Source organism: Gekko japonicus, unplaced genomic scaffold (assembly GCF_001447785.1).
Source record: "Gekko japonicus isolate JY-2015 unplaced genomic scaffold, Gekko_japonicus_V1.1 scaffold1050, whole genome shotgun sequence".
NCBI lineage: Eukaryota > Metazoa > Chordata > Lepidosauria > Squamata > Gekkonidae > Gekko > Gekko japonicus.
The window spans coordinates 155,893-183,690 of record NW_015172034.1 but is presented as its reverse complement, the minus strand read 5'-3'; the positions used below and the strand labels follow the sequence as shown (position 1 = coordinate 183,690).

Genomic DNA, 27,798 nt, shown 5'->3' with positions numbered 1-27,798 from the left:
TTATGCTTCACAATACAAGAGCAGCAAGCCATATTACTCTGCAAAGTATACTAGCAGAAGCAATTCTTGCCCTTTTCTGGAGAGGAAAGAAGGGGAAACAGTAGAATGAGGCTGATTCAGAAAAGACATGCATAATTAGATAGAAATCAGCTATAAAAATGACAATGAAAAATGATCACCCAAGTGTTAAAGCAAGATATTCCCCTGAGCATCTCTGTCTGACAGAGCCATTTATTATACTACTTGAAAATGGTATTAGATCCCCGTAAGTCTTCTCATCAAATGGTGGGTTTTGTTTAGTAAAATAAGAGTGCAATTCCTGACACTGACAAGGTTACAAAAGCATCCAGCTTCCTAGCTCTTTGCAATTAATGGCTCTTATTCACTGATAATGCGGGTCCAAAAATAGCTTACCAATAAAAAGTCATACTACCGCATAATAGGAATGTATACATAAGAATAAGCTTTCCTGGCCCTTTAACAGTCTGCATTGCATTCAAGTATTTGATTATTCATACTGGGAATAGCTTTCAAATTATACATAATTAATCAGAGTAGAAAATGTCAAATAAACAAGTGCATTACCGTAATAAACTATTCATCAGCTACTAACAGCAGCTCGCCTTCAATGTAGCAAAATGCCCTGATCAGTAGTAATGTATTCATGAACTGAAAACATTTGGAAGGCAATCAACTATGCAGATGGGCTAGCAAGAATGGCTGAAGCAGCTTTCAAGACTGTTTATTTTAGTACAGAAACTAAGACCACAATTTCAAATGTTTTACTAAGTGAAATGATTTCATTTAGGCAGTGTGGTACCTATAATTCACAACACTAACCACTGGATGAAAAATTCGGAAGGAAACAATTAAGTATGTTCATCAGTAAACATGTGAAGCTATGTATGTCATATGACAGAGAGAACACAGTATATGAAGTCATTCAGCCATCCTCTAGGAGACAGATAACTTTCTCCTTCTTGAGACAACTGAGGTGTTTTTCAGTCTGTTTCTACACCAGTGCCCTCTGATGTCTGCACACAAGCTCAATTTTTGTCTAAAAAGAAATTTTGTATGAAAACTAAAAATCCTTTAGAGAAGAAAGATAACATGAGTTGTTAATGTCCAATAACAATTTCTGGATCATCCTAAGCCTTCTGCTATATTGGTTTCTGACATTCTTTCAAGAGACGGAGCCCATATTTTAAAGATAAACACACAGACACACACCACAACCCATATAATTCATGGCCGACTACATCATTCACTGGGATCATAGTGAAAGTTTATTGTTCCATTTGATAGTACAATAAACTACAAAGTTTGTACAGTATAAAATAACAGCCACAAAGCAACAACGCAATGGTAAATGCAGATATTCTGTGACAAAAACAGCAGTGGAAATGTTCTTGGCCTAATTTTTCCATTCTACTGCACGCATAAAAGCTAAAACTACTATGTTAACACAAAAACCTTCTTTCACATTTAGGTGCAATGGGATTCCATGTTACTTGGGGCTGCTGGACATCACTAGTCAAAATTTCAAAGAACACAACAAAATAAAAAGTTTCTAAAGAAAGAAACCCCCACAAGGTTCTAGATGGGGGAACGCCACCCTGCGTTCAGTTCTCATCAAAGCTAATGGCCTGCAGAGAAAAGAAAATTGTTAAAGAGAATCAATCAGTATGTCAATGAGAGAAATAACACACTGCTGACAGTTGCCATCCTTATGAAGTTTATAACCAGATATCTTAACTTTGGCATTCAATTTCCTCTGCTTATCACATATCAGAATGGAAATTAGACATCAAATTAGATTCATAATTGACAAGTCAAACTTATTGCATCTCAGCTTGCGTTCCCACTTTGTCAAGATTCTTGTAACAGCAGAATTGTGCTATGTCTGTTTACGGTTCCATTTGCACATTGCTGGATCTAAGCCAATATCTAGATAATTCTTCCCACTGTACATAGTGTGACACATTCTCAACTCTCCCTCCCACATTAAAGACAAAAGAGGCTTAGCGCTTACCTTAAAAGGTAGAAAAATCCCATGAAAAAATCATATCAGATATACTTGGTGCGATTAAGGGCTCTCTCAGCAAGATGACCACTTTCATCTGTGATTTTCTCCCAATCTGTTTGTCCAACAACAAAACCAATGGCCCTTTTTCTGTCTGCATCCTTTTTTTCTTCGAGGTCTGCCCACCTCACCTACAAAGAATAGTGTCAGGACGATACTCACTTCAGAAAAAGTAGTGAGACATTTTTCATCCCAATACAGTTGTGCATATAGCAAAGATATATGACTATGCAGAAAAAGCATGGCCACCCGCCCACCCCCAATCCATTGAGTATCTGAAAACTGAATGCACCAAGAGCCACTTTGTACAGACTGAGAAATGGACAAAACTTAAGCCTCGATCACTTTCAGTTCTGTAATTTTACAAGCTGCCATACTATCCTTGAATTTATTCCTGTTTCTAAACATACCAATGAAGACTTTGCCTATAAGAAAAGAATACAAGACAGCAAAGGAGCATTCCTGTCTTGCCTCCATAATGAAAGAATTATGCTTCCACATAGGAAAAATAATCTTGAATACTTTTCCAGGCGAAAAAACAGGTTTGCATTCATCAAGCAGTCTTCTGTGAAGGCACACATTTGACCTGTGTCAGTGCAGTACCAATGTGGGATTGCACAGAAGACACTAAGATGAACTTGCAATTCTATAATTCACTACTGGGCACCATATCATGTAGCAACCAATCTGCCAGTCAGATGAACTGGCATATGCAGAGCATAAGTTACTGCACAATTTTTTCCCCATAGAATTTTCCTCTTCAGTGCACTTCAAACATTGAGTAACAAAAAGCAGACTTGTGGTTTCAGTGTTTGTATTTCTGAGTAATATGTGAACGGAGAAGGTGCACAATCTCTCGTGCAACAAAACATGCTGGTTCCACACACAGATTGGGAATTCATGTGTCTGTTCCAAGTTCCCTCTTTGCATATTTTTAACGCACTAAAAGGAAAAGTACTCCGCCTAAGCAGTGAAAGATGTGACTTCTTTTCTGAACATGTGAAGAGGTTGTACAATGTTTTTGTTCCTTCCTTATTACTGAAGCTCTCTCCTCAGACACTCCAAGGCAGGTCATGATGAGTTTCACAGTTTACTTGTCATTTGTACACATTCGTGCTTATGTAGTATGTATGGAGTTGGCATGTAGTAAATCATGCCAGTGGGTCCTTGAGGCTGTATCTCTGGTAGTTTAGTCTTAGTTCTTGGTTAAACTTAGTTCTCTTGGGTTCCAGCAAAGGTCTTGCAGGTCTGTCACTGGACTGTAGGGAAGGCATAAAAATTCACTAGTCCAATCGTTAGCATGACTCATTAAGGTCCATTATCTCCCATCTGTATTATTTACCTGTATAAACTATGTAACTCAGATGGTAATATTACCCCAGAAGACTCTTGGGGCCATAGGATATAGGAAAAAATGGAGTCTCATTTTTAATTCCGGCCCAAAGACTATTTAGTTTCCTGTATGGAAATTAAGATCACATAAAATGCTACCTCATGGTAAGGCACACAGGAGTCCTATGAGAAAGTATGTAATCCAGCCAGGTACCAGCCTCCCACACATAAGAGTGGCCAATACCTGTAGGATACTGACGCACACTGCAGGACACTTAACTGGGATCTCAGAATACCTAGCCCATCCAGATAGGGCAATCTAGCCTGCTTCCTGATTCTATCACAAAAATTGACCCATCCCCTGTCAAATTAAACTGCCTCACAGCATCCTCCAGTGAGGCAACCTTTGAACCCTGAAAACTACCCCCTCCCCCAAATGTAGGAAATGGGATAAGAAATTCAAGGTCCAATGAGGCTTCAGTTTAAGTTCCTTCTCCATACCTCTTTACCACCAAAACAATGCATGCACTTCAGTACAAAACAGAGTCTGCCCTAGTTGCTCTCCTCTTACTGCCACACTCTGTACTCCAATCTTATCTGCTCTCATGCTCTTCTCTAACCAACCACTTTCCAATACTGCCCTGGACTTAGATTCTCTTCAGTAACCTAACTTGTATCCTTCTGTCTCTGACTACCCAAGCCCTCCATGCTACTCACTCCAGCTCACTGCTGGTACCCTGGCTCCATTGCTTGATGAGGCCCTCCTTCTACAGCCACTGAGCCATACCCCTCTTGGTACTCCATGCTGGTGCTTCCACCCTCCCTGAACAAGTTTACTGTCTCATGCTCTGCCCAGCTCTTCAGCTGTGATTCTCAACTGACTCCTCCCCCTCCTTATCCATCTGACCACCTCCCACTGATTCCTCATACCACCCTTATGCACTCATTCTCTGGCCCTCACCTTTTCATCCACTCCGGTTCTCTCTGAACCTACACTCACACCTCCCTTTGGATGGGACCCTCTGGGACTAGCCACAGATGGAATACATCTAAGTAATTAGGATACTTCTTATACTACTGTTTGAAAGTGTATTTTTACTTTATTAGTTGCCATTATTGACTGTCATATATATTTGCCTCTTCTATCCATTTATTAGTCAATAAATGTTAGACTTATTCAACAGAAGTGCCTCTCTCTTCTGGGGAAATAGCTCAGCAGACACTCAGGTGTGTATACACAGATCTTATGAGCTGTAATACCCAGGTCAGGTTGTGAGGGTACCTACATGCATCTACCTACCCCTGAACTGAGATAGAAGAACTGAGGCAGGAAGCAGTAAAAAGACGCACTGAACACATTTACTCACCCTGAGAGTTTGCCAGCATAAAGTATAATAAAAATAATAATGAAGGGGGGGGGATGCACTTCCCATTTACAGATATTTCACATCCCTCTGCAAAATCCAACTGAAGCTGAGGAGAGGGAATACATTCCTGTGCTAAGACAACTGGGTCAATGAGCCCTGACCCCGATGGATTCACACACTTAGTTGACAACTTAGGGCAGAATGCAGATGGGAAAGCACGTCTGGATATGATTCTTACTAAAAGTAATGTAGTACTGATGGCCTGTCAGTGGGATGCACATCTGCATCCACATTTGGCCTCAATTTAATAATGTACAACTATTTGCAATCAGAGTTGAATCAGGGTAAAAGTCTTGCTGTTGTGCTGCGGGGAATGAGAGCTGGCTGCCTCATCGTCAAGGGTGTGTTATTCTGCCAGAAGACCAATGGCCACAAACGTGCATTAAATGAATCAGAGTAAGAGTAGAAGACACTTTTGAAACAAAAACTGATGAAAATTCAGTGGTGATGTTCTTTGGAAACTTATATTTAGAAGACATCCATAAAGTGTGTCTTCAGCCCACAATACTAGCTGTATGTGTCCCATTTCCCTTGATTATACAATGATTTGTCACTGTCCGTTTAATTCCCTTGCCAAACAATATCTCCTGTTTTGCCATTACAAGCATACTATTAAGCTTTGCTCTTTGATCCTGTCTGTCACACACTCATGACCGGAGTCCATGTTTCTGAAAATGTTTTGTAAGATAAATGGAAACTCAATGAACAATGGAAATTAATGCAATGACCTTTGTGAAATGCTTCTGAAATGAGTCTCTCTGAAACTTTAAATCCAAAATGACATTTATTACCCTCTTCTTTCCAGGTTCAGAAGCACGGGTATCATAGTCATCGGGAAGCTGAAGATAATCTTCCATTCTGCTGGCAATTGCCTCCCAATCACGTTTCCGCTTAGCACCAGTTCGCAGCCCATCCAATTTGTCTGAGAACAAACACATAGCCTTAGGGTTAAAGAAGAAAACTTGTGTGATGCCCAACACAAACAAGGTAACTAGGAATGCTCTCAAGAGGGCATGATGGTAACTCATAGTAGCGTAATCTGCAAATTCCTGGGTATCTTCGTGAGTGCGATAATCTCTCAGTAGGTAAACCCATTATCATTTTTTTAAACCAACCTTGTGCCTGTAATATATGATTATATGTAAGTAGAAGGGAGAAATGCTTCTTGGTCTTGGATGATCCTCCTGGCAGAGTCCATAAATTGTAGTGGTACTTGAATGTATTCTGAAAACACTCCAGTTGCCAGCAGTTTAATGGTCAAAAGCAATGATTAATGCCTTGTGTTAGGTTAACTGACTGCACAGTAGAATATCAGCTAAAGGAGGGCTGAGGCTGCCCACAGCTTACCATTTTCTTCTTTTGGTTGAACTCATATGGCTGATCTGTCATTCCACTGTGGTCACTTTTTCCTTAACAATTATTACAAAGCAGGTTTCTATTATGACAACTGAACTGGTGTGAATATGTAATTGACTTTGTGGACTGCGGAGACTTTCTTTTCTGCTATCTGCAAGAGTTATAAGTTTCATGATATTTTCCTGTAGCCATTTTCATGAAGCCATTATTAGGCAGCAGACTGTATTGAGATGGTTGTGATAACTGTTCCATGTATAAGAGCAAAATACTGTATTTCGGGGTTATGTGTAGACTGAATGGCTACTAGAGATTACTAAAAGTTAGCAAACTTTGTCTCCTTCCTATTTGTAAGAAAGCTGCATATTTGCCATAATGCAGAAAATTTCATTTTCAATACAGCAAAAACAAGAATAGCAGCTATGTGTAATTTATCAAAGGATAATAGACACTGCTGTATTTTGAAGCACAGTTTCTAAATTCACAGTACTACCCATTCAAGACTGCAAATATGGCATGTGAATTGTCAATTACATTTATTTAGAATGATGATTTATGTTAAATTAACTGTAGCTGCTCTTGTAAACAGCTAACCTTAACTGTATTTTTACAAGCACCAGCTAAATATCACAAAGGATATCTTGATCAAAGTGGCATGTTCAGCTCCAGACATGGGAATTACTCCAAAACCGTTTTGAAATAGATTCACAAGCTAGATTTATAAGCCATTTTCTATTAATGGGCTCACATTACGAACTGTCCCAGTTTATATGTAAAATGCACTCAAGAGAGAAAGATATAGTTACATTTAAGAACATGAGGCACGAGTTACAAAAATATAGGCATAAGATACAGGCCTTATGGAACTCCCCAAACAACTAGAAACGGGATTAAAATAGCCTGATGCAGAACAGAAGAAATTCCATTCACAGATTAATTTTCCATTCATCTGCAGCTTGTCCACAGTGCCAAATGTCATTCCAAAGCGTTCCCCTTTCAAGAGCACACAGTGGTGTTTGGGGTGTCAGATGCGTAGAAGGGGCTACAGGGCTGGTAAGGGAACAAAAGCTTTGTTGTACACAGGATCCTTTGGATCCCAGATCAAGGGTCAGATTGTTCTCAATAAAAGCTTCAACTAGAAGTACATAATTGAGATCACCAATATATTAAGATCACCAGCATATGAGTATTTAATAGTGTATGAGGACTGTGTAATGACTGGATTCAAGAAAAGGGTGAGATAAGTACTAAGCAGAATATCTGTTCAGAAAACTACTTCATAATATTATGCTCTGATTTCTTGGCTTGTTTCCAAGTTTCATTCCTGCCTCACTATTCTTTATTAAAATGTGATGTAATCATCTTAAAACCCTGCAAAATGTAATGAATACTTACCTCAATAACTAGAAAAGGATCAAAGAGCAGCTTATGATACAGAAAGCTATTTCATACAGACATAATTTTTATGTAGCTACTGAGTGGCAGAATCATCCAATCTCTAACAGAATCAATTTGTTTCCATGAGGTTTGATTTTTGTACTGAAATATCTTAGAAACAAATGCAGGAAAAGCACTTATTTCAAGAAAGAATGTCAGAGATGGACTCACGGCAACGCAGCAGCTGTTAAAATATAACTAGACACATTGCTTTGTTTGCACACAAACTATGTAAGAAGTCTGCAGGTAGACAAGTATTCAGAAGAATGCACCCCCAATACAGCTTGGACTCCAGTTCTTGCATTAAGTTACAGGAAAAAAATCACCACCAAAAGTTCAACATCTTATATACTTCCACGAATCAGGAATGTAATACAGAGAGGCATTTTACCAACTGATTAGAGAGCATCCACACAGCAGGACTCTGGACAGCTAGCTTAGTTCACAACATTCAAACATAATTTAAGCTTCAGGTTTACTTTAGAAGATGGACAAGACCACTTGTTAGCACTAGTGATTTTGTCTCTAAGAATTTTTTCCTTACTTTAAAAACGTTACTACTGGACTCAGGCTCAATTCACATACTAATAATCTCAGAAGAATACTGTATGTTCATAGCAATCATGTGAAAACCAGCCACACCACTACACCAAGTGCATGAAGCCAATCACAGATTCACAGACACTTACCTACATGTCACTTGCAGCGTCCACCCTCCATTATAACCCAACTATTTTATATTGTTTGCTCCAGTATTATAGCTGGGAATCACAGGAATCTCCAGTCATAGCATAAAAGAAGCATTTTTTCCCATGTAACTCTTTGCTTCATGGCCATGGGATGCAGCACAGAGTGCAACCTCATCATCTGCCATATTTCTGCACATCTGGATGTACTGATTTCTCTTCCACAGAGAACATCAGCAACCTTGGCCACGGGCACTGAGACTCTGGAGGTCTAAGCATCCTAGAAAACTGAAAGCATGTGGGGCCAACTAGGATGCTGAAATGATCACACAGAATATGTAATACGAAAATCATATGACGCATCTAGGTTGACTGTGGGATAGAATCATGTGGCTGAACTCTCAGATTCTTGGCTTATGCATTTGGACATAAAAACTGCCGCATGAGAAAGCGGCAACCTTGCATGGTAACTGTGTTTTTGTGTGCATTTGTATAGGACAGTTATGTAACTATTCCCATTCCCATTAAAATACTATTCTATTACATGCAAATAAAACACAATCGTGACCTTAAGCAATCATCTTAAAGACACAGCTAAGATGTCAATCCTATGAATGCACGTGTAGGGTAGGGTTGTGTAGGATCCTGCCCCAGCAGTGCCTTTTCACTGGACATGCTACAGGTTTCCAGAAGTCATAATATTCCTCTGTAGTGTCAACAGCTCATCAACAGAGAACAGCAGAAAAGGTGTCAAGGACTGAAAAAAAATCTCTTTTACGCAAATAGTCTCCGCAGTAATTAAAGAGAGTTTCTGCTACTGTACTCTAAAATGTTACGGCATGTAAACAGGATTCAGTATCAAGTACCAATATTCATAGCAATTCTTCCAAGAGCTTTTGCATACACTAATACACACTCAACCCTCTAGATTGTTAAATAAATCCAACTCTTAAGTAATAATTTTCATACATAAATATAGGAATGGCAATTAGGTAGGATGCTCAATTAATCCATTTTTGTTTTGATGCGCTCCAAATATATTCAACTCTAAGGATATGAAAGAACATGCAAGGGGACTGTTCACTCTTAGATCCAATACTGAAATATATGTAACTCTGATTTAAATCAGTATATGATAACAGAAACTGAAGCATCACGGAAACTCCCTGATAGCAACGCAAGCACCATTGTTCAGCATTTTTGCATGCTTTGAATCATCTTGATTCTTGCCAGGGACATTTTGCTACAAAACAGAGCAAACAATATTACAGTGTTTATGAATCCTATGAAAAGATTCCTCTTCTATAAGGGCTTTAAGAGAGTAATTTTGACAGGCCTGCTTTTGAAAGAACATACCAATGATATGGCTGGTTGTGTTCCCTCTAAGATGAGTTACTGTGAGCTAGCTCACAGTTTTTTAGCCTCCGGCTCACACACCTTTGTTTTAGCTCAGGAAGGATGGCTCCAGAGCAAATTAATTTATGCAGTAGCCAAATTGCTAGCTCACAACTTAAATGCCAGGAGCTCACAAAAGTAGAATTTTCGCTCATAAGACTCCACAGCTTAGAGGGAGCATAACCAGATTCAAAACTAAGAAAGCATATGCCTAAGCAATGGCCTCTAAGAAAACACAATGCTATGATTAAGGAAGATATCTGAACATGTATATGAGACAAAAACTGATTTTTCATACCCTCTTTTTCTGAATTAATGCTGAGATCTTAATAACACTAGAAGAATTGACTAAAGAATGAATTGGCAGTCAGTGATGCCACAAAGCTACTACTTCCCATGCTTTGGGAGGGGGGAGGGGGAAGGTGGTCGCATGTTTCCCCTAATCATGACAAAACAAGGCATAATGCTGAACAATGGATGTAAAACAATCATTAAGAGTTTAGTAAGTACACATCATCAACAAAACACACAGAGTGGACTATAATACATATTACCTACATTGACTTTGGCAAACTCTGTAGCAACACAAATAGCCCAGCTTAGCCTGAGTTTGTCAGCACTTGGACACTAAGCAGGGCTGGCCACACCCTGTACTCGGAGGGGAGACCACCAAGGAAGGACAGGGTTACTGTGTGTAGGAAGGCAATGGCAAACCATCTCTGCTCACCCCTTGCCTGGAATGCCCTGTGAATGGAGTCACCATGAGTCAGTTGTGACTCGACGGCATGTTCTTCCCCTTCTTCTTCAAACTCTGCAGCAATCATTAAAACACTGCAAATGTTTCCTTGTTAGCTACAATAAATTTATTTGAATACCAGTATAGTAATAATTGTACCACCCAAGCCATATAAAAAGCTACAACTTAAAGAGCATTTGATTATTTGTGCCCTTGTTACTGAAGAAGACAGAAAGTATGTGTTATGTTTCTCAGAGGTATATCTTCAGACATATCAAAACCAATTAGTTTCACATAATGTTGCTTGAGGCACAGATAGTTTTCTCTTTCAGAGAGAAAACTAAAGCTGTGCAAATACTTTTTATCAGGTTATTTTTTGGTAAAGAAGTGAAATACCCACCTAGTTTTGCTTCAGAAGTATCCATCTCCCATTTGCTTTTCGGAATGTAACCCTAAATCATATACAGAGAGAAGCTCGAAGGATTAGCGAAAGAGATACTCAGACATGTCACATTATAACAACACAATACTGCAAACATTTCTTTCTGAATTGTGAAATGAAAGAAAAGATCTTAAATGCAAAATATTCTAAACTTGCTTACATTCACTTGGCACCTAGTTTGAAAGACAATAGCAAAGAGCTCTTGAAGCATTTTCTAGGCAACAATTGTACGTACAAGTAAAACTGTCACGCTCCTCAACATACAACTTGCTACACACAAGTTATAACTTCAGTATAACTATCTAGATGCAAAGATCTACATGCCAAAGCATTTCTGCACATGAACTAGGACTCTTCGGATTCCCCATTCCACAATTGTAATTCCATGTGCTAAGCTGGAGTGCCCCAACTTTTTAGAGTGGCTGTGGAAAAGGGGCCGTGAGGCCGTGATGGGAACAGAATCTCAGAAGCTGCAGGGCATGAGTTTAGATCCTGCCCAGAATATTTTCTACAAATACAGCTGCAAATAACTGTTCTGCTGTAGAGATCCTCTTCATTAGTATATATCATTGTAACTCATAGTCAGACTTCACCAGATACTTGGGTTTAAGAAATGAAAAAAATCAGTATGCACAAAGCAAGTATATTGGTGAATGTAAGAATTATGTGTAGCATCAGTTTTAATCCTCTGCTGGTTTAAAGAAAATATTATGGTTAAGGGGTAAGAATTACCAACACAACATGTAACATGTGAATTTACCCTGAATGTTTAAAGAACCCTGGCTCTGGCCCAGTGCTGCACCTGTAAAGCAGCCAGGGCTGAACATCTTGGAAGAAAGCAAAACTGCAACCCTGACAATCAGCTTTTTTGGTGCTGAGTGGGACTGAATCCTGCTCCTGGATTGTCCTACCAAACAGTTAACATGACTTGAGCTTTTTAAACAGGCCTTAAGCACACACAGCCCTGTCTCCTGAATCAGAAAGGGGAACTGTGAATGTAGGAGGAGCGTAGCACATGATGCCCCAACCAGCCAGAGACAAACATGTATTACCCCTAAATGGATCTGAATGAAAGTCTCTAATTAAACAAACAAATGAAACCCTATCATAATGCAAGCATTGGTTGGCATACTATGCTAACAAGGTTATCTCAAATGAATATGTAACACTTATATTTTGATCCTCTTTAGGCAATTCAGTACACTCAAATCAATGGTTTGAACTCTGCAAGCAAATATTTCCCCATATTTTAGCTTTATGAATTTATGTAATTTTACTCAGTGCAAGCTTGTTTATTTACACTAAGCTCACCATGCAATTGCCCCCAACTTTATCTCAGTAATCCACCATTCAAAAGTCTGACTCAAGTCCACCCTGGTTTAGCTTCAGCAATGTTGCAGATTTGTTAGACCACTAACAGGGTTTGATTTTTTTTTAAGTAATCTGCTAAAACTGAGGACTCAGGAGTGATAAAAAGGCAGGTGAGGAGTAGGTGCTTCACCTCCCCCCCCCCCAGCTGTTTTTCCTCTCCAGGTCTCCTTCCTCCAACCATTTTTTCAATCTATTCTTCACCTGCCTTTCCCCTTTAGTTCGGATTTTTAGTGTCCAATGGCTACTTTTCATTAAAAAGTGGAGAAAATTTATACAGCACTCCATATGATGTGTTGTTTGGCCCTTGCTTTTGCAAATATATACCAATAGTTGTTGTTGTTGTTCAGTCGCACAGTCGAGTCCCTTTGCGACCCCATGGACCAGCTCCCGCCAGGCCTTCTGGTCTTCGGCCGTCCTCTGAAGTTTGCTCAACTTCATGTTTGTTGCATCGATGACACTGTCTAACCATCTCATCCTTTGCCGTCCCCGTCTTCTTTGACCTTCAATCTTTCCCAGCATCAGGGTCTTCTCCAGTGAGTGCTCCCTTCTCATTTGGTGGCCAAAGTATTTGAGCTTCAGTTTCATTATCTGGCCTTCCAGGGAACAGTCAGGGTTGATTTCTTTTAGGATTGACTGATTTGTTCTTCTTGCAGTCCAAGGGACTCTCAAGAGTCTTCTCCAGCACCATAGTTCAAAAGAATCTATTCTTCGGCGCTCGGCCTTCCTTATAGTCCAACTCTCGCAGCCATACATGACTACTGGGAATACCATTGCTTTGACCATACGGACTTTTGTTGGCAGGGTGATGTCTCTACTTTTTATCATGCTGTTTAGGTTCGCCATCGCTTTCCTCCCAAGGAGCAGGCGTCTTTTAATTTCATGACTGCTGTCACAGTCTGCGGTGATCTTGGATCCCAGGAACATGAAGTCTGTCACTACTTCCACGACTTCCCCTTCTATTTGCCAAGGAGTGATGGGGCCGGATGCCATGATCTTAGTTTTTTTGATGTTGAGCTTCAAGCCCACTTTTGCGCTCTCCTCTTTTACCCTGAGCAAGAGGCTCTTGAGGTCCTCTTCACTTTCTGCCATTAGAGTGGTATCGTCTGCATATCTGAGGTTGTTGATCTTTTCCCCAGCAATCTTAATACCAATAGTACAGTACATTATATGGATGTTAATCTGACATTAATCTTGTAATAAGATTTTCATTTAAAAGAAATAAACACAGTGCTTCACTAGTAGCTTTCATGAAACTTTTAGCAGTTCTTTCTATGTTTATCCTTTTTCTTTTGAACATTATACCAAATGTCATAAGCATACCAATAATTTAACAAACAGTACAACTGCACAAAGACTTGAAATCCTGTCTTGACTAGGAATCCTGTCACTTTTACTAGTACATGAACAAATGCTTAAAAAGTAGAAAGTGAACCTATTTATATATATAAATTGCTTAAAAGGACTCTTGTCTTGCATGAGTCACCACATACATTCCACGATCCAAAGATAAAAACACCACCCAAAAATCTGATTTGTCTTCAAGCAAAAATAATAATAATGAGAATATTAGTATTCTAATGAAGCTGAGCTAAAAATTGAGTGATTTTGATGGAGAGGGTGAAAAGTACATAACATAGTTAAAACTGTTGATTCTGTTAGCTGGATTTCTTCTAATTACCTTCAATTAATAATGACTTCAACAGGACTGCTTGAGAATAAGCAGTTTAAGAACTACAGCCAGACACATCTGAACCTCAAACCTGTCCTCTCAATAGGTAGTAGAAATGTAACAAACTGCAAACTGAACAGAAGGACCATCATCTGCTCTGTGTCGCAACCAAATGTCAGTGGAAGTTTTCTAGTCAGACTCCCTCTGCTTGCCTCACAGGCAGTGGTGGGTCAAAAGGGGTGCTGCCTGAGTCTGCTGCCACCCCTGCCTTCCTGCCCTCCAGGAGCTGCAGCAGGCGACGTCCTCATTCCCCAGGGATCTTTAAGCAGTGCTTGCAAGCCACACATGACTCACGGGCTTCCTGAACTCTCATGTCTTTAGGGATGTGCATTCGGATATTCCCATGCGGAAAAAATACCTTACTGGAATTTTCCAGATAGATACAGGTCTCCCGTATATATATCTGGAATACTGAAAAATTGGTCCTGAAAAATTCCAGAAATATTCGGAATTAACCAGGAATATCTGGAGCCAGTGGGGAATTTCACATTACCCTTTTAAACCCGTTTTGAAGCCGTTTTTGATCCGTCATGGAGTAAACTAGTATAGGGCTGCCATTTCATACATGGCTTTCCCCTTCCAGTAAAGGGCTGGATCTGAAGTGGTTTGCCATTTCAGACTGCACCGCTTTTTCCCCACGCGGGTGATCTCCGGCTTTTTTTTAACGTTCGCTTTATAACGCTATAGCACTATAACAAAACACTCCAGGCATTCCAATGGCGTTGATATACAGCTGTTCCGTTATACCGTTATAACGCTATAAAGCGAACATTCAAAAAAAAAAAAAAAGCTGGAGATCGCCCGCGCGGGTGAAAAACGGCGGGGAAAAGCGACACAAAACCGGGAGAGGAAACTGAAGACTACTTGGAAGCGCGGGAGAGGAAACTGAAGACTACTTGGAAGCGGTTGACAGGTAAAACGCTTCAGCCTCATTTCCTAAACGGGACAGAAGCGTTTGTGTCTGAAATTACAAATATATTCCGGTAGGGAACCGGTTCTAAAACCAGAAAGACCAGAAACCGTTTGGGAACCGTTCCTCTTCCGGATTATATCGTCTGTCTGAAGTTCCTCCTTGTTTGCAGGCTCCCAGGGCTGTTTATTCCTTCTTCTCTTTTTCTCTTCTGTTTCTGTGTTCCCTGGAGCCTCATACTGGCTTGCCAGGTTGCTTTAGGCAAGATCCTGTTTTTCTTTGTTAAAAGTCTCTTCTTCACTGAAGTTAGTTTGTGTCCAGTTCGCAGGTTGGTGAATTTTTCCATTGAGACTCTTATGTTTTACACAGTTTCAGACTCTTGCGTTTTATGTAGGTTCAGATATTCACATTTTACATTGGTTAGGCTTAGCAACAGCTTCCAATCGCATTCCTCCGGGGGGAAGATTTCTGGGTTTTACATTTTCTGCTGAGTTTTTTGCTCCATAGAAAACAATGAAGGATGGCTGGAGGCACCTTATTTAGGGTCCCATAAAACTGGACCACTTGGTCCAATTGGCTTGAAATTTGTGGGTTAGTTAAATGACAGGAACCAGCAGCTTTCCTGCAATTTTGGTGCCAATACTTTAAAAACAACCCCCCTTAGAAATATTTCCCGTATGGAATAATGCAGCCGGAAAACATCAGAAACCTAGAAAGAAGAAAATTGGGGGGTGGGGGGTGGGTATCTAAATATCATACTGTTATTTGAAAACTGGGAATACCAATGTTTTTTTGCTCCAATATATCTGGATCTGAAAAATACTGATTTTATTTTATTTTTTTTGCTGCATGACTTGCTCTAGGGTGACAGTGGCTTCCAGTCCTTAAAATCTGCTGATGGAGGCCACCGCTTTACCATGCCTCATTGAAAAGCTGCCCATGCTAAACAGGCTGTTTTACAATGGTGGTTTGTTGTCTTCCATATCTGAGCAAGGATTCCTTATATACAGCATTCTTTAGTTACATAGATCAGTGAACCACCAAGCTTTCCTATCTTCGGCATATCTGACCATTCTCTGCAAATGCTGTGTTGTTGTTGTTCAGTCGCACACTAGTGTCCGACTCTTCAGCGAATGTTGGCAATTTGATCTCTAGTTCCTCTACCTCTTCGAAACCCAGCTTGTACTTCTGTACAAATGCTGTAGTTAATGACTTCTGTCCATCACTAGTGTATACTCTTCTGACCCAAGAAGTATGAGAAAGTAAACAAATATTCTCAGAAATGAAGTCTGCTGTAAAAGAAAGCTACAAGATTGTAGTTGGTAAATATGGTCTTGTACAACAGGGAAGGACCTTTGTACACAGATCCTAAACAAACAGGATTCAAATTTGTTTTTCTCCCTGAAGCACAGCCTAAAATTTTGTGTTACAAAAAGATTCCCTTCTAAAAAGAACCAATGCTTAGTTCCTTCATTAAGAAATATCGAAATGCTATCTATCTCCCATATATACTCACTTATCAGTAGGGGAAGAATTTCATGGGAAACAGTTGAGCTAGAACTCAAAATGTAAAATACAAAGGAACTGAACACTACTGCTCCATCTAGAAGGGGTTATGAGTTTTTTTATTTAATTAAAAAACTTGTATTTTTGTTCTCTATTCACTTATTTAAATGACACAGTCTTAGTTCTGGGGCAGAAACTTCTTTTTAAAAGAATACCTTGATGAGAAAATAACTCAGATACCTCATGAACTACCTTGTTGTGAAGCAAACAGAAGAGTAATCAGCAAAGGATCAATGTAATCCCAGAAGGCATGGCCTGCAAACCTGACATTCCTTTTGGGGAGGAATTCCTATCGAGTTTGGAAGCATACACCAGAAAAAGGGATTCAACTTCTAAAACGACATAAATTTCAGCCAACCTCTAGGCATGAAAACTTGAAAAAGGGGAGAGGGTTGATAGAAGAGATGAACATCACTGGAAGCATATATCATATCTCTGCAGGGACCTATGGTTTTGAGACCCATCCCCACTGAATGTAGTTACAAGGCTGAGCCTGACTGATCTCCTACCTGTTGAACAGAAAAGAAGCTCATAGCCAGTCCAGTTTCTCTTTCTCATTCAGTTGGTAAGAGAGCAGCTGTACAGCAACAGTACCCACATCCTAGGAATGGACCCAAATGGGAATAATGCTGAATCCTATATCACTATTTGTATGACTCTTGTCCAATGTAGGCTTCTGTGGAGACTTGTGTGAGACCTGAGTTACAGCCCTATACAGACATTCCTCTGAAGAAGTAACAGTCCCCTTTAGGTAAACACCTGATAATCCACCGGATGATGCTGGTTATAGATGCTTACAGCAACAGGAGCCTATTGTTTACCTAAAGTGAACAGAGTTTCAGTGTCTGATGTTCATCTTCTGAGGTATATCCTGAATCTTCTATGCAATGCCAAACCAACATCTCTTCTTGCTTTAGTGGTACATTATTGAAACACTTCACACTTTACGAGCCAGTGTGGAATAGTGGTTAAGAGCTGCAGACTCTAATCTGGAGAACCAGGTTTGATTCCCTGCTGGGTGACCTTGGGCCAGTCACAGTTCCCTCAGAACTCTCTCAGTTACAGAATGAAAGATTTATGAAACTATGGTTTCCATTTCCAGAATACTTAGCATCTCGTAAAGAGTTTAAATCTACTTTAGATACCATAAATGCTGTATATTGATTTTTACTGCTCTTTATTATAGCGTTACCTGTTGTTCCTTAGCATTTATCTAATTGTTCACATTGTATGGTAATTTCAGTTGTTAATTGTTTCTGTATTGTTTGTACTTACTTGAAGTTTTCGACTTTTTCTGTATCTATATTTATTTCAATACAGTTTAATGATTTTTTTTTAAAGTCACTCCTGACTTATGGCAACCCTATGACCTCCAAAATGTCCTATTAGTGATAGTTTCGTTCAGGTCTTGCAAACTGAAGGCTGTGGCTTTCTTTATTTGGTCAATCCATCTCATGTTAGGTCTTCCTTTTCCTACGGCCTTCAATTTTTCCTAGCATTATTGTTTTTCCAGTGAGTCTTGTCTTCTCACAATGTGACCAAAGTACAATAGCCTCCGTTTAGTCATTTTAGATTGTAGGGAGAATTCAGGCTTGATTTGATCTAAAACCCACTTATTTGTCTTTTTGGCGGTCCGTGGTATTCATAAAACTTTCCTCCAACATCACATTTCAAATGAATCAATTTTCTTTCTGTCAGCTTTCTTTGTTGTCCAACTTTCATATCGATACTTACTAATGGGGAATACCATAGTATGAATTATCTTGATCTTGGTCTTCAGTGATGCTTCCTTACACTTAAGGATCTTTTCTAGTTCCTTCAGGGCAGCCCTTCCATGCAATAATGTAAGTACTACAAATTAAAGTAGCTGATTCTATACAAGGAAACTTCCCTGTGCTCTAACATAACATAAATATGTCACCTAGAAATCCATGAGGATAAATGCATATTCTTTATATATACTACGCAACCAATCCAAATTAGCATCCTATAAAAAAGCAGATATTCCAATTATCCTTTTCAAGTTCTTACTAATTGGATATTCATCACCCAGCAAAGTTCCAGAAAATGCTCTTACTGAACCAGAGAAGGGAAGCTGGGAACTTCAAAAGTACTAAGCAATGAGAAGCATCTGAATGATATTAAAGCTACATAAACACTTACTATGAAGTATGACTCTTCTGAGATGTGGGATTATATATCAATGTAGGTGAATTGACATTGACTTGTTTTATGACTGCTAGGCTCAGACATTTTTTCTCATCTGTTACAGATGAACCAAGACATTCACTGAAGTGATGGGCTCTCATATGTTTAAACTTCTGAAATGCTTTCCATATAGCATTTGTTGCCATAGCTGCTGTTGGATGCTTTATCAGTCACTGCCAGGCATACCCTTTCAGCCTCAGTTGTTGCTGCTCAAACTCCAACTACATACACACAACCAAGATGCTGGATGAGACTCCTGGATCAAAGTTTATCAAAAGCACATTATGAAATCAAAGTAAACATGAACACGGTTGTCAACCTGAGGGAACCAGGATCACCTCCTGCTCCAATCCTTTCAGCCAAAGGGCAGGAATGTATAAAGGAAGTCGAAAGAAGTCACTTTAGTGGTGGGGCAGATTTCACTTAGCCTTCCTAATCTCATGAGTAACTGTTCTGCTTGCTGTTGGCCAAAGTGGCAAGCTGGTCCATGAATGTGGGCCCCCACTTCTCAGTTACTTCTTGAAGACTCTCTGTTTGCAGTTATTCTCCTTGAAAAGCAACTAGCAATTCAGTTAAAATGGTCAAAGCAGTCAACAGCAGACTGATGAGCTCCTGCTCTGATTGACTTTCAAGCATAAGAGAACATAAGAGATGCTAGATCAGGCCAGTGGCTCATCCAGTCCAACACTCTGTCACACAGTGGCCAAAAATACCAGGTGCCATCAGGAGATCCACCAGTGGGGCCCAGACACTAGAAGTCCTTCCATTCAGTATTCTTTTGTGTGTGTGTGTGTGGGGGGGGAGAATGGCACAAGATCTTAAAGTTCAGAAACTGCTTTTCACTCCTCATTTATTTTGGAAACTGGCTTATATGGCTTTTACGGATATAACTTTTTTACAGATAAAAATGATCTTTCGAGATATGAATCTATCTTGTTACCTTCTGTCTCCCCAAAAAGAAACAAAGCTATCAAGAAATTTCTCATGTTTTTTGTTTGATCTGTTTGTGGAAAGGTTGGACAAGCCTGTCCAATGACATGCTGTTTACCTCCAGGGAACCAGTCAGTTGTGCTCTCCCCAGGACACAGTTGTTTGAGGTTGTGGATTCCCATAGGTGATGTTGTTACCACTCACACTCACTGGCAGGGACCACGACTTAGGCTTACTTGGAATTGAAAGGGCTATCAATGTGCTTGGCTGCCATTTTCTTGAATGAGCAGACTTAGGTTCACACTAGGTTCTCCGAGGAGGTACATTCTCCTAGTTTCTGATCTCCTAGAAAAAAGGGAATAAGAATCTTCCCTTCTTCTCCATGCATTTCTCCAGATTATCATACTGGATCATTGCACCACATGCATCAACTGTAAGTGCTGCCATCTAGGTAAAAGTAATTAGTAACTCCAGTGGGTCCTTGAAGCTCTTTCACCAAGTGTATTTAGCCCCCATGATCCTGAAGCATCTTGCTCATTGTTCCCTTGGAATTACCACTACAGATGTTAAAGGTGATGCAAAGGTCTGCAGGATGCATTCTCTGAGAACCTCCACTGTTGTTTTTTTTTAAAGAACTAGGTTACAAGGGACCCTGCCCATTGCTCAGTCTTTTAACTTTTTCCTCTAGAAGAATCAGAAATGGATCCCTAGGTTTAGATCGGGTTGACGTGAGGAAGTCTCCACAGACCTCCATGGAGAATATTCTTACCTGCATTTCCAGTTGATCTCCATCCTACCCCACTCCACAAATACATGGTTTGAGTTAGGAAGATGCATTAACCCTTAGATTGGTATATCTGATGGGGACTAGAAGCAGTGAGAACATTCTCATTTCCTGTTCTGACACAGCAAATGATGTCTGAAGCAGCCTTGGATGACTCCTTGGTGTTTCCCCTCATCACTGCGCACTGCTGGCAGCCTGCCTTAACAAACGGTGGTATCCTAGGCCTTGCCACATTCCTTGAAATGTGCTGAACCCAGGTTCATTGGAGTGGAGATCTTCAGCCTCCACCCAGGTTCTCTTGCCATTGTTTCTCTGACCAGATGGACTCCAAGTAGCATGAAGGCAAATGCCTCCTCTCCCTCTGGCAGGCTTTGTCTTCAGTGCAACCTCTGATGTGTCTGTGTAGCATCCAGTCTTCCCACGGAGAGAACCTGTCCTGCCCCTGAAGTAGCTATTGCTCCCAAAGCAATCTCCAAGCCAGAAAAGGTGGCATAAAGGAACACTTAAAAGAACTCCTTGCACCTTCCTGATGAAGATTCTGAGGGCTGGGGCAGGAGTGATAATCTGAGAACAGGCAGGTGAACCATGTGTCCGCATGGAGCACTGACATTGGATATATCCAATCTCTGCCTTGCCCTTTCCTCCAGCCTCATAAGTCAAGAGGGGAGGCAGATATAACAAGGCAAAGATCAATGTTCCATGCAGGGACATCTGAGATGAAAGCTGCCTTTGGCTCCAAGTCACCAGAGAAGGTAGGACTGAAATTTTCTCTTTGACAGAAGTGTCATGTTTGTTGCTTCTGCTTTCTGAGCTGGATAAGGAACTAGCTCTTTGCTGACTACTCTCCTACCAGCTGAATGAGAATAAAGACCTCCCCTGCAAAAAAAGTCAGACTGATTTTATATGTAGTGGAACTAGGAAACAGTTCAATTGAGAGAAGACTCTAGAAAAACTCTTTCTACGTTCAGTATTTAAAAAGAAGTTATCTCCTTCCGCAACCTAAAAATATTTCAGACTTGACCTTTTTCAAGGCAGTGAGCTTTTAAAATTCCTGGGTTGTGTTGCCAAATTCATCAAGATTATAACATCTACTCAGAGAGAAAAATCACCACAAAGCTTTAAAGTAAAATTAACTGACAAAGACTTTAGATCTGAAGACTGCTCAAAAGCTGCTAAGCAACTCTTACACATCCAGTGCTCCTACTATGTTGTATGCAGCAGTGGTGGGGTGAGGGTTAGGACAGACACAGTTCCTGTTAGGGCCCTGAAAGAAAAGACATTTGTTGCTCTGAGCAGCTGATGTATTTCCTACCAGTTCACTTTCTTCTTCGTCTGCGTCTTTCTTATCGTCTTTCTGGTCTTCAATGTTGGCATCAAAATCCTCCATCTCCACCTAAGTAACACATAGTTGTAAGATTATAGTGAACTGCAATACCTGCTCATGAAAGTGGAGCGGCACTAAAGGCGACAAAGCACAAATAATGGACTGAAAAGAAATAATGTCATTAACTCAACATACAAATTCAGCTTTGTATTTATGTCCTTTGTCACAGAAATGGATGATCCCTTTGCAGCTTGTATTCTTCATTCGCATGTATTCTTAGCACCAATGAACTGATAATTTTTCCACTTTCTATATATGTTTGCTCCAAAATGTAACAATGCCCATTCTGTGCTTTACTATAGTGGTAGACAACAGAAAAAACAAAACAAAAACTCAAGCAGATTAATTGCCTGTATCCAGCCATGGAGTTCAGAAAGCTTAAGTGTCCTTAAGTTTTCTTAAGACTGAGTAGCAACTGCAGACATTCCACCCCCACTATGCTGTCCCTGAGGATCTGCTAACACTGTATGAACAAAATTTCAGTGTGCTCAGAGGACTGCAGTGTACGTGTGTGGAAACTGGCCTCCTCTTAAGGTAAGAGAAGGACACTGAAGCTTTCTGAACTGCGCTGCTGGATACAAGCTAATATTACCAGAAACATTTGTTCCTGTATCATTTGGATGTATGTATTTTCTGATGTTTACACACAGAAGAGGGCATTGAACATATATCACAGCTCACTGGGATCCAGATTTAGTGGCCCATTCTGAAACAGAACAGAGCCTGCAAACAGTCATCTCTGTCTAATAATTATTTGTCTAATAGATTTTAGTCATTTTAGAGAAATTTCTGTTCCTGAAAGCTGAGGCTCTTGGTTCTCCCTCTGAGATTACTAGAATAATGTAAACAGTGATATCACAGGACACTAGAAGCCAAGAGTTACCAAGCAGAAGTTCTTTTGCAGAATTCTTGTTCTTTGCCTGGCTTCTAACATCAAAATCCAGCTGTGCAGCCCTCAAGCCATATGTTATCTGTACATTTGAATACTCCAATATGGCTTGAGCTGCTCAAAAAAGCACTGAGAATGCATGGCAAGACTATAAGGAAATGGGAAGTGAATTTTCTTTCCAAGTAATGTCTCTCTCACTAAGGTATACTGCTGGAACTTGTTTGTAAGCCTGCTCACTGGAGTACTTTGGCAGTTAATTCTTCCATTCTAGTATTTTTCTACTTATAATTTCACTAAACAATGAACTCCTCAGTCTGTAGTAAAATCCTGCACTAGTAACCACCTTTCTTCTACACTCTGTAAAATCAACTGTTTTTGCTCAGCCACATATAATGATTGCGTCTGCACATTTTTGCTTCTTACAAATCTCACCTCTTCGATAGCAGCATCTTGCAGCAAAGAACGAATGTCTAAACGTATCATGTGACGGGGTGCCATCTCCCAATAATCAGCCATCTGAAAAAAATGGAAGAATGCGAGATGAAAGAGTTTCTCTGTATGAGATCATTTCTGAAGAAAACAATAATTTCTAAAGAAAAATGTTGGGTTTAGTTGGGAAAATAATCTTTTTTGTGAGTACAGGTGTTACAAGAAACACAAATCTAACCCAGGGTTTCTAGTTTGCCTGTTACATGCTGGTAATAGTTGTTTTTACCCTGCAAGCATGACAATAATATATTTCAAATAAAAACAGGGTACATGATGACAGAGGGTGTATAAATATTTGCAGTTGATAAATGGAATTTATTTATTTAGATATTTAATATATAGCTTGCTTTTCTCCCTCAGGGGGACCCACCAGCATTCTCCCCGCTTCAATTTCACCTTCACAACAACCACCCTGTGAGATCAGTTTGGGTGAGAGGAGTAACTGGTCCAAGCAAACTTACATGGCAGAGTAGGTGTCCCAGACCTACACTGTGCTAATAATTACACCACACTGGCGTTTGCTGACTAAAATAAATACACAAATATCCTTCTTAAAAGAGTCCCTTTACCCCAAGAAATTGTCAGCCCTGAGAAAATTAATTTCATCAGTCTATATGCATCTGTATCTTTATGGAGTTACCCTGTTGATTTCTTTGAGCTTGCGTCCATGGACATTTCTCTTGCAACAGGTCTGGTTGTCTGCAGTTATTTCAGCTACGTATACCTAGAATGCACAGGAGATAAGGAAATATGCTAAACACACCTGCTGCCCAGGTCCAAAGTCTGGTTGGTGGCCTACGGAGAGCTTGTGAGCACACTGGATGATGCGCAAACTAAGACATAACAAGCAAGGCTGAAGGAGGGATGGCATCAAATTTGGACTTGCAGTGGGAACCTACTCCTCTATGTACTGGTGCCTCCTTTTTCTTGGCTCTCTACCCCATTTTCTAGCAATGCTCTTGGACAGAGTTATCAATAATTCAACCCAAAAAGCCCCAATATAAATCAAATTATAAATACACTATTAACATCCAAGGTGGAAATAAAAGAGTAACTCTTTAGTAAAACACAGCAGCCCCCATCAACAACTAGCCTGCTTTTGTTAAAACAAAGTTTACCAGGAACAGAGTTGATTGGGTCCATCTGTCTCAAGTAAAACAGGAGGTGGATTGGGGGAAATCTTGTCTGCAGAAAATTCCACAGCTGGGCTGCCACTCTAGGTCGCAGAGGGAAAAGGGGGCAGCACAATGATCTTCACAGACTTCAGCACAGCATCATCTATTCCCCCTGTCAAGGCCTGCCTGTATATGTTTCAGGTCAGACCTGGATCTTCAACCTTTGCAACAGTCTAGTTTAGGCCCTTTTTGTACAGCCTGCCTTGGCTGCCACATCAATGCATCCCAGAGTCTGCAGATTTCTACTTTAAGGCTAATGATGATTTGAACTGCTGGAACTCCCTAGCAATGCTGGCCCCAGATCCTGCAGGGACCTGAGGCCTGGTTCTGCCTTGGCTGCTCATGGACCAAGTACTGACTCTCATGGGTCATTTTAGAGGGGCTAACCACTGAAAAGGTTATCCAAGGAAGCTTACCTCAAACCCTTTCGTTTTTGCAGCACTCCAGAACTGCTCAAAATGGCGCACTTTGTCATTGATGGCATCCAGGATAATGAAGGGGAAAAACCCATCATCCAGAGTCTTTTTGAAGGTTTTGAACATGCTGGCACGGTAGACCTCTTCCATATCAGCTTCATATTCATACTCCAAAACCTACTCCAGAAAACAGCACATTAGGCAAAAGGAGAACAAGCCTCCTTTCTAAAAGAGTGGATTTTCAGCTCCTGCTATCATCGGATGAACTAAGGACACCAAAGCATAAGCAAGTATTGGGCTGACTTGCTTACTAAACCTGCACGGCTGTTTCGCATTTGGTGGCAGCCCTGTTTATGTTCTCTGAAATCTAGTATATTTTTATCCCACCCTTTCTCCAAGGAGCTCAGGGTGGCTTACATGGTTCTCTCCTCCACGTTCTTATCTTAACAACCTTGTGAGATGATTAAGCTGAGACAATGACTGTTACAAGCTTGCCTAGTAAGATTTATGCAAGAGGACCTGGGATTCTCAGCTCCTAGTCCAACACTCTAACCACTGCCACACTGGATGAGTGAGACACTGTGCACACACACAGTTCTATGGGTGGATTCTTTTGCCATGTTTCCATGATGTTTAAACCAGGGATTAGTTTATACCCTTGCAATGCTGGACCAAGACCTTACAATTCTGCTAATGTGGCTTAAGACAGAAGTGACTTTCCTACATTCAAGAGTTGTTCTCTTCTGACTGCCGTCGGGGGTGGTGGGGGTGGGAAGCATATTTCTCCAAACTAACTGATGTGCTCCTTAATGATTAGTCACTTAATAAATCAGTTACTAACTAGCAGTGAAGGCTCTGTAATTATGGAACACAATTATGACCAGCCACAGAATTTATTCTATACGAATTCCAAAGAGATATGGCTTTAAAATGTATGCTATACCTCTTGTAACCTTATATTCAAGTAAAACTGAGAGCAAATATTTCACTGCACCTTGGTTTCAATCTCATTAGCATACTCATGTATTGGATAAAATGGTTGGGAGCACTAGATATGACTCACAGGCTGACAGCTGGCCACATGGGCTACGGCATTAGCAGTTTATTGGTGGATTTTTCTTTTCACAGTCTCAACATTCAAGGAAGCTGTGAAATTACAAGTAGAAAATGCTAAACACATGGTTTACAGCAACATCTCACTTTGCCTGGGCAAGAAAGCCCTGTGTTCTTATGAAGACAAAGTACTGTTATTTGGAGTTGGACAATCCTTGCCTATTAAAAGCAGGTTGTATACTACTGCATTGTTCCATTCCACCTTGGGAAGAGTTCAGTTACAAGGGCAAAGGTATTAAGAGTACCTTCTTTTTCACTCTTTTCTTTGTGTCTGGGTCTCGTTCCTCTTTTTCTATTTCAGTGATAAAATAGTCATCCAGGCTGAGCACTCTAGGTGCAGCTCCTCCACATTCAACTTCTTTATCCTGGAAAAGAAATACAGGACTGTAATTTGTATTTCTGCTATGAGCACTTCCATTTAGAATATGCAAAGCCCCAAGTACAGTCTCCTTGCCATTAGTAAGAGAACATTCTCACTTGCCACATACTATAGTGACGGAAGAGGAAACCCATGTATTTAAGTAAGTAGTATGTGGCAGGACTTCAAAATACGTCATTGGTGTTGTACAATGCCAGGTCCATCAATAATAAGACGACAGTCCTTCGGGACTTCGCCACAGAACAACAAGCGGACCTGGCGTGTATGACTGAGACCTGGGTGCGGGAGGGGGAGACTGTAGCTCTCACCCAATTTGCCCCACCCGGGTTTTCGGTCCTACACCAATTGCGGACTAAGGGGCGGGGGGAAGGAGTGGCAATGTTCATTCGGGAGGCTTACTCTTTCAGGGCGCTCCCCGTGATGGAGATCACAGGCATGGAGTGTGTCAGCCTGGTGCTGGGGACCGAGGAGAGTTTGGCTATCTGGCTGGTGTACCGACCCCCTAATGCACCAGCCAGTGGCCTGTCGCCCCTGCTGGAGGCCGTATCAGGCTGGGCGCTGGAGCACCCTAGGCTTATAGTCTTGGGTGACTTCAACGTCCATGCTGATGACGCGGCCTCCAGCCGGGCTGCGGACCTGGTGTCATCCATGGCGGCACTGGGACTCTTCCAATTCGTATCGATCCCCACGCGCCAGGCCGGGCACACACTCGACTTGATCTTCGCTGCGGGGATTACAGTGGACCGGATTACTGCAAAGGCAGTACCATGGTCGGACCACTATGCCCTGAAAGCTCGTCTGAATGTTCCACCCTGACCCTGTTTAGCCGGCGAGCAGATTTTAGCTCGCCCGCGGAGCCAAATAGACCCCGTACAGCTTCAAATGGCTCCATGGGATCCAATGCCCCCTGGTGGCTCATTAGATGAGCTTGTGGAGGACTGGCATAGCCGACTCTCCACAGCCATCGATGAGATCGCGCCCCGGCGCCCTCTGAGCCCGCGCTCTAGGCTTGCCCCCTGGTACATCCAGGGGTTGCGGCTGATGAAGCAAGAGCTAAGACGGCTAGAGAGATGGAGGCGGCGTGCCCATGACGAAGCATCAAGAACATCCTATAGGACGTTTATGAGATCCTATGAGGTGGCAGTCAAAGCTGCTAAGAGAGAATTCTATGTAGCCACGGTTGCGCCAGTGAGCTCATGTCCCAATTGTTTAGAACAATTCGGTCTTTAACAGCTCTGCCACAAGGCAGACAAAATAGTACGGAATTGGATATCGGCTGTGAGGCTTTTGCGAGCTATTTCGCAGACAAAGTCTTGGTGCTCTGCCGTGCCCTCCCCGCCACACTTGAAACAGTGAGTGAACTTGAGGCCCCTTGCACGTCTCCGCAGGGAATAGAATATTTTGACCCGCTCAGTCTGGAGGAAGTTGACAGATTGCTCGTATCTGTGCACCCAACCACATGCCACCTGGATCCGTGCCCTTCCTGGCTCATTAAAGCGGAAGGTGCCATAAGGGAGATTATCAACAAGTCCCTCTTGGAGGGACGGTTTCCTGAGGCACTTAA

General features: G+C 41.1%; 1 protein-coding gene across 2 annotated transcripts in view; it reads right to left on the bottom strand.

Moving 5' to 3' along the window:
* Positions 1–1,271: 1,271 nt before the first annotated feature.
* YLPM1 (YLP motif containing 1) overlaps positions 1,272–27,798 on the bottom strand; it is a 66,548-nt gene continuing 40,021 nt past the window's right edge. The window contains exons 13-21 of one of the 2 annotated variants that reach the window (XM_015420638.1): positions 26,101–26,220; positions 24,743–24,919; positions 23,792–23,875; positions 23,095–23,178; positions 21,702–21,782; positions 10,850–10,901; positions 5,634–5,764; positions 2,033–2,214; positions 1,272–1,646 (exon numbers count right to left, since the gene is read on the bottom strand). In XM_015420638.1, coding sequence (XP_015276124.1) covers positions 2,068–2,214; positions 5,634–5,764; positions 10,850–10,901; positions 21,702–21,782; positions 23,095–23,178; positions 23,792–23,875; positions 24,743–24,919; positions 26,101–26,220 — 876 coding nt within the window. In that variant the 3' untranslated portion in view covers positions 1,272–1,646; positions 2,033–2,067. Of the gene's footprint in view, positions 1,647–2,032; positions 2,215–5,633; positions 5,765–10,849; positions 10,902–21,701; positions 21,783–23,094; positions 23,179–23,791; positions 23,876–24,742; positions 24,920–26,100; positions 26,221–27,798 lie in introns of those variants that run through there. The other variant, XM_015420639.1, reaches the window with a different exon arrangement.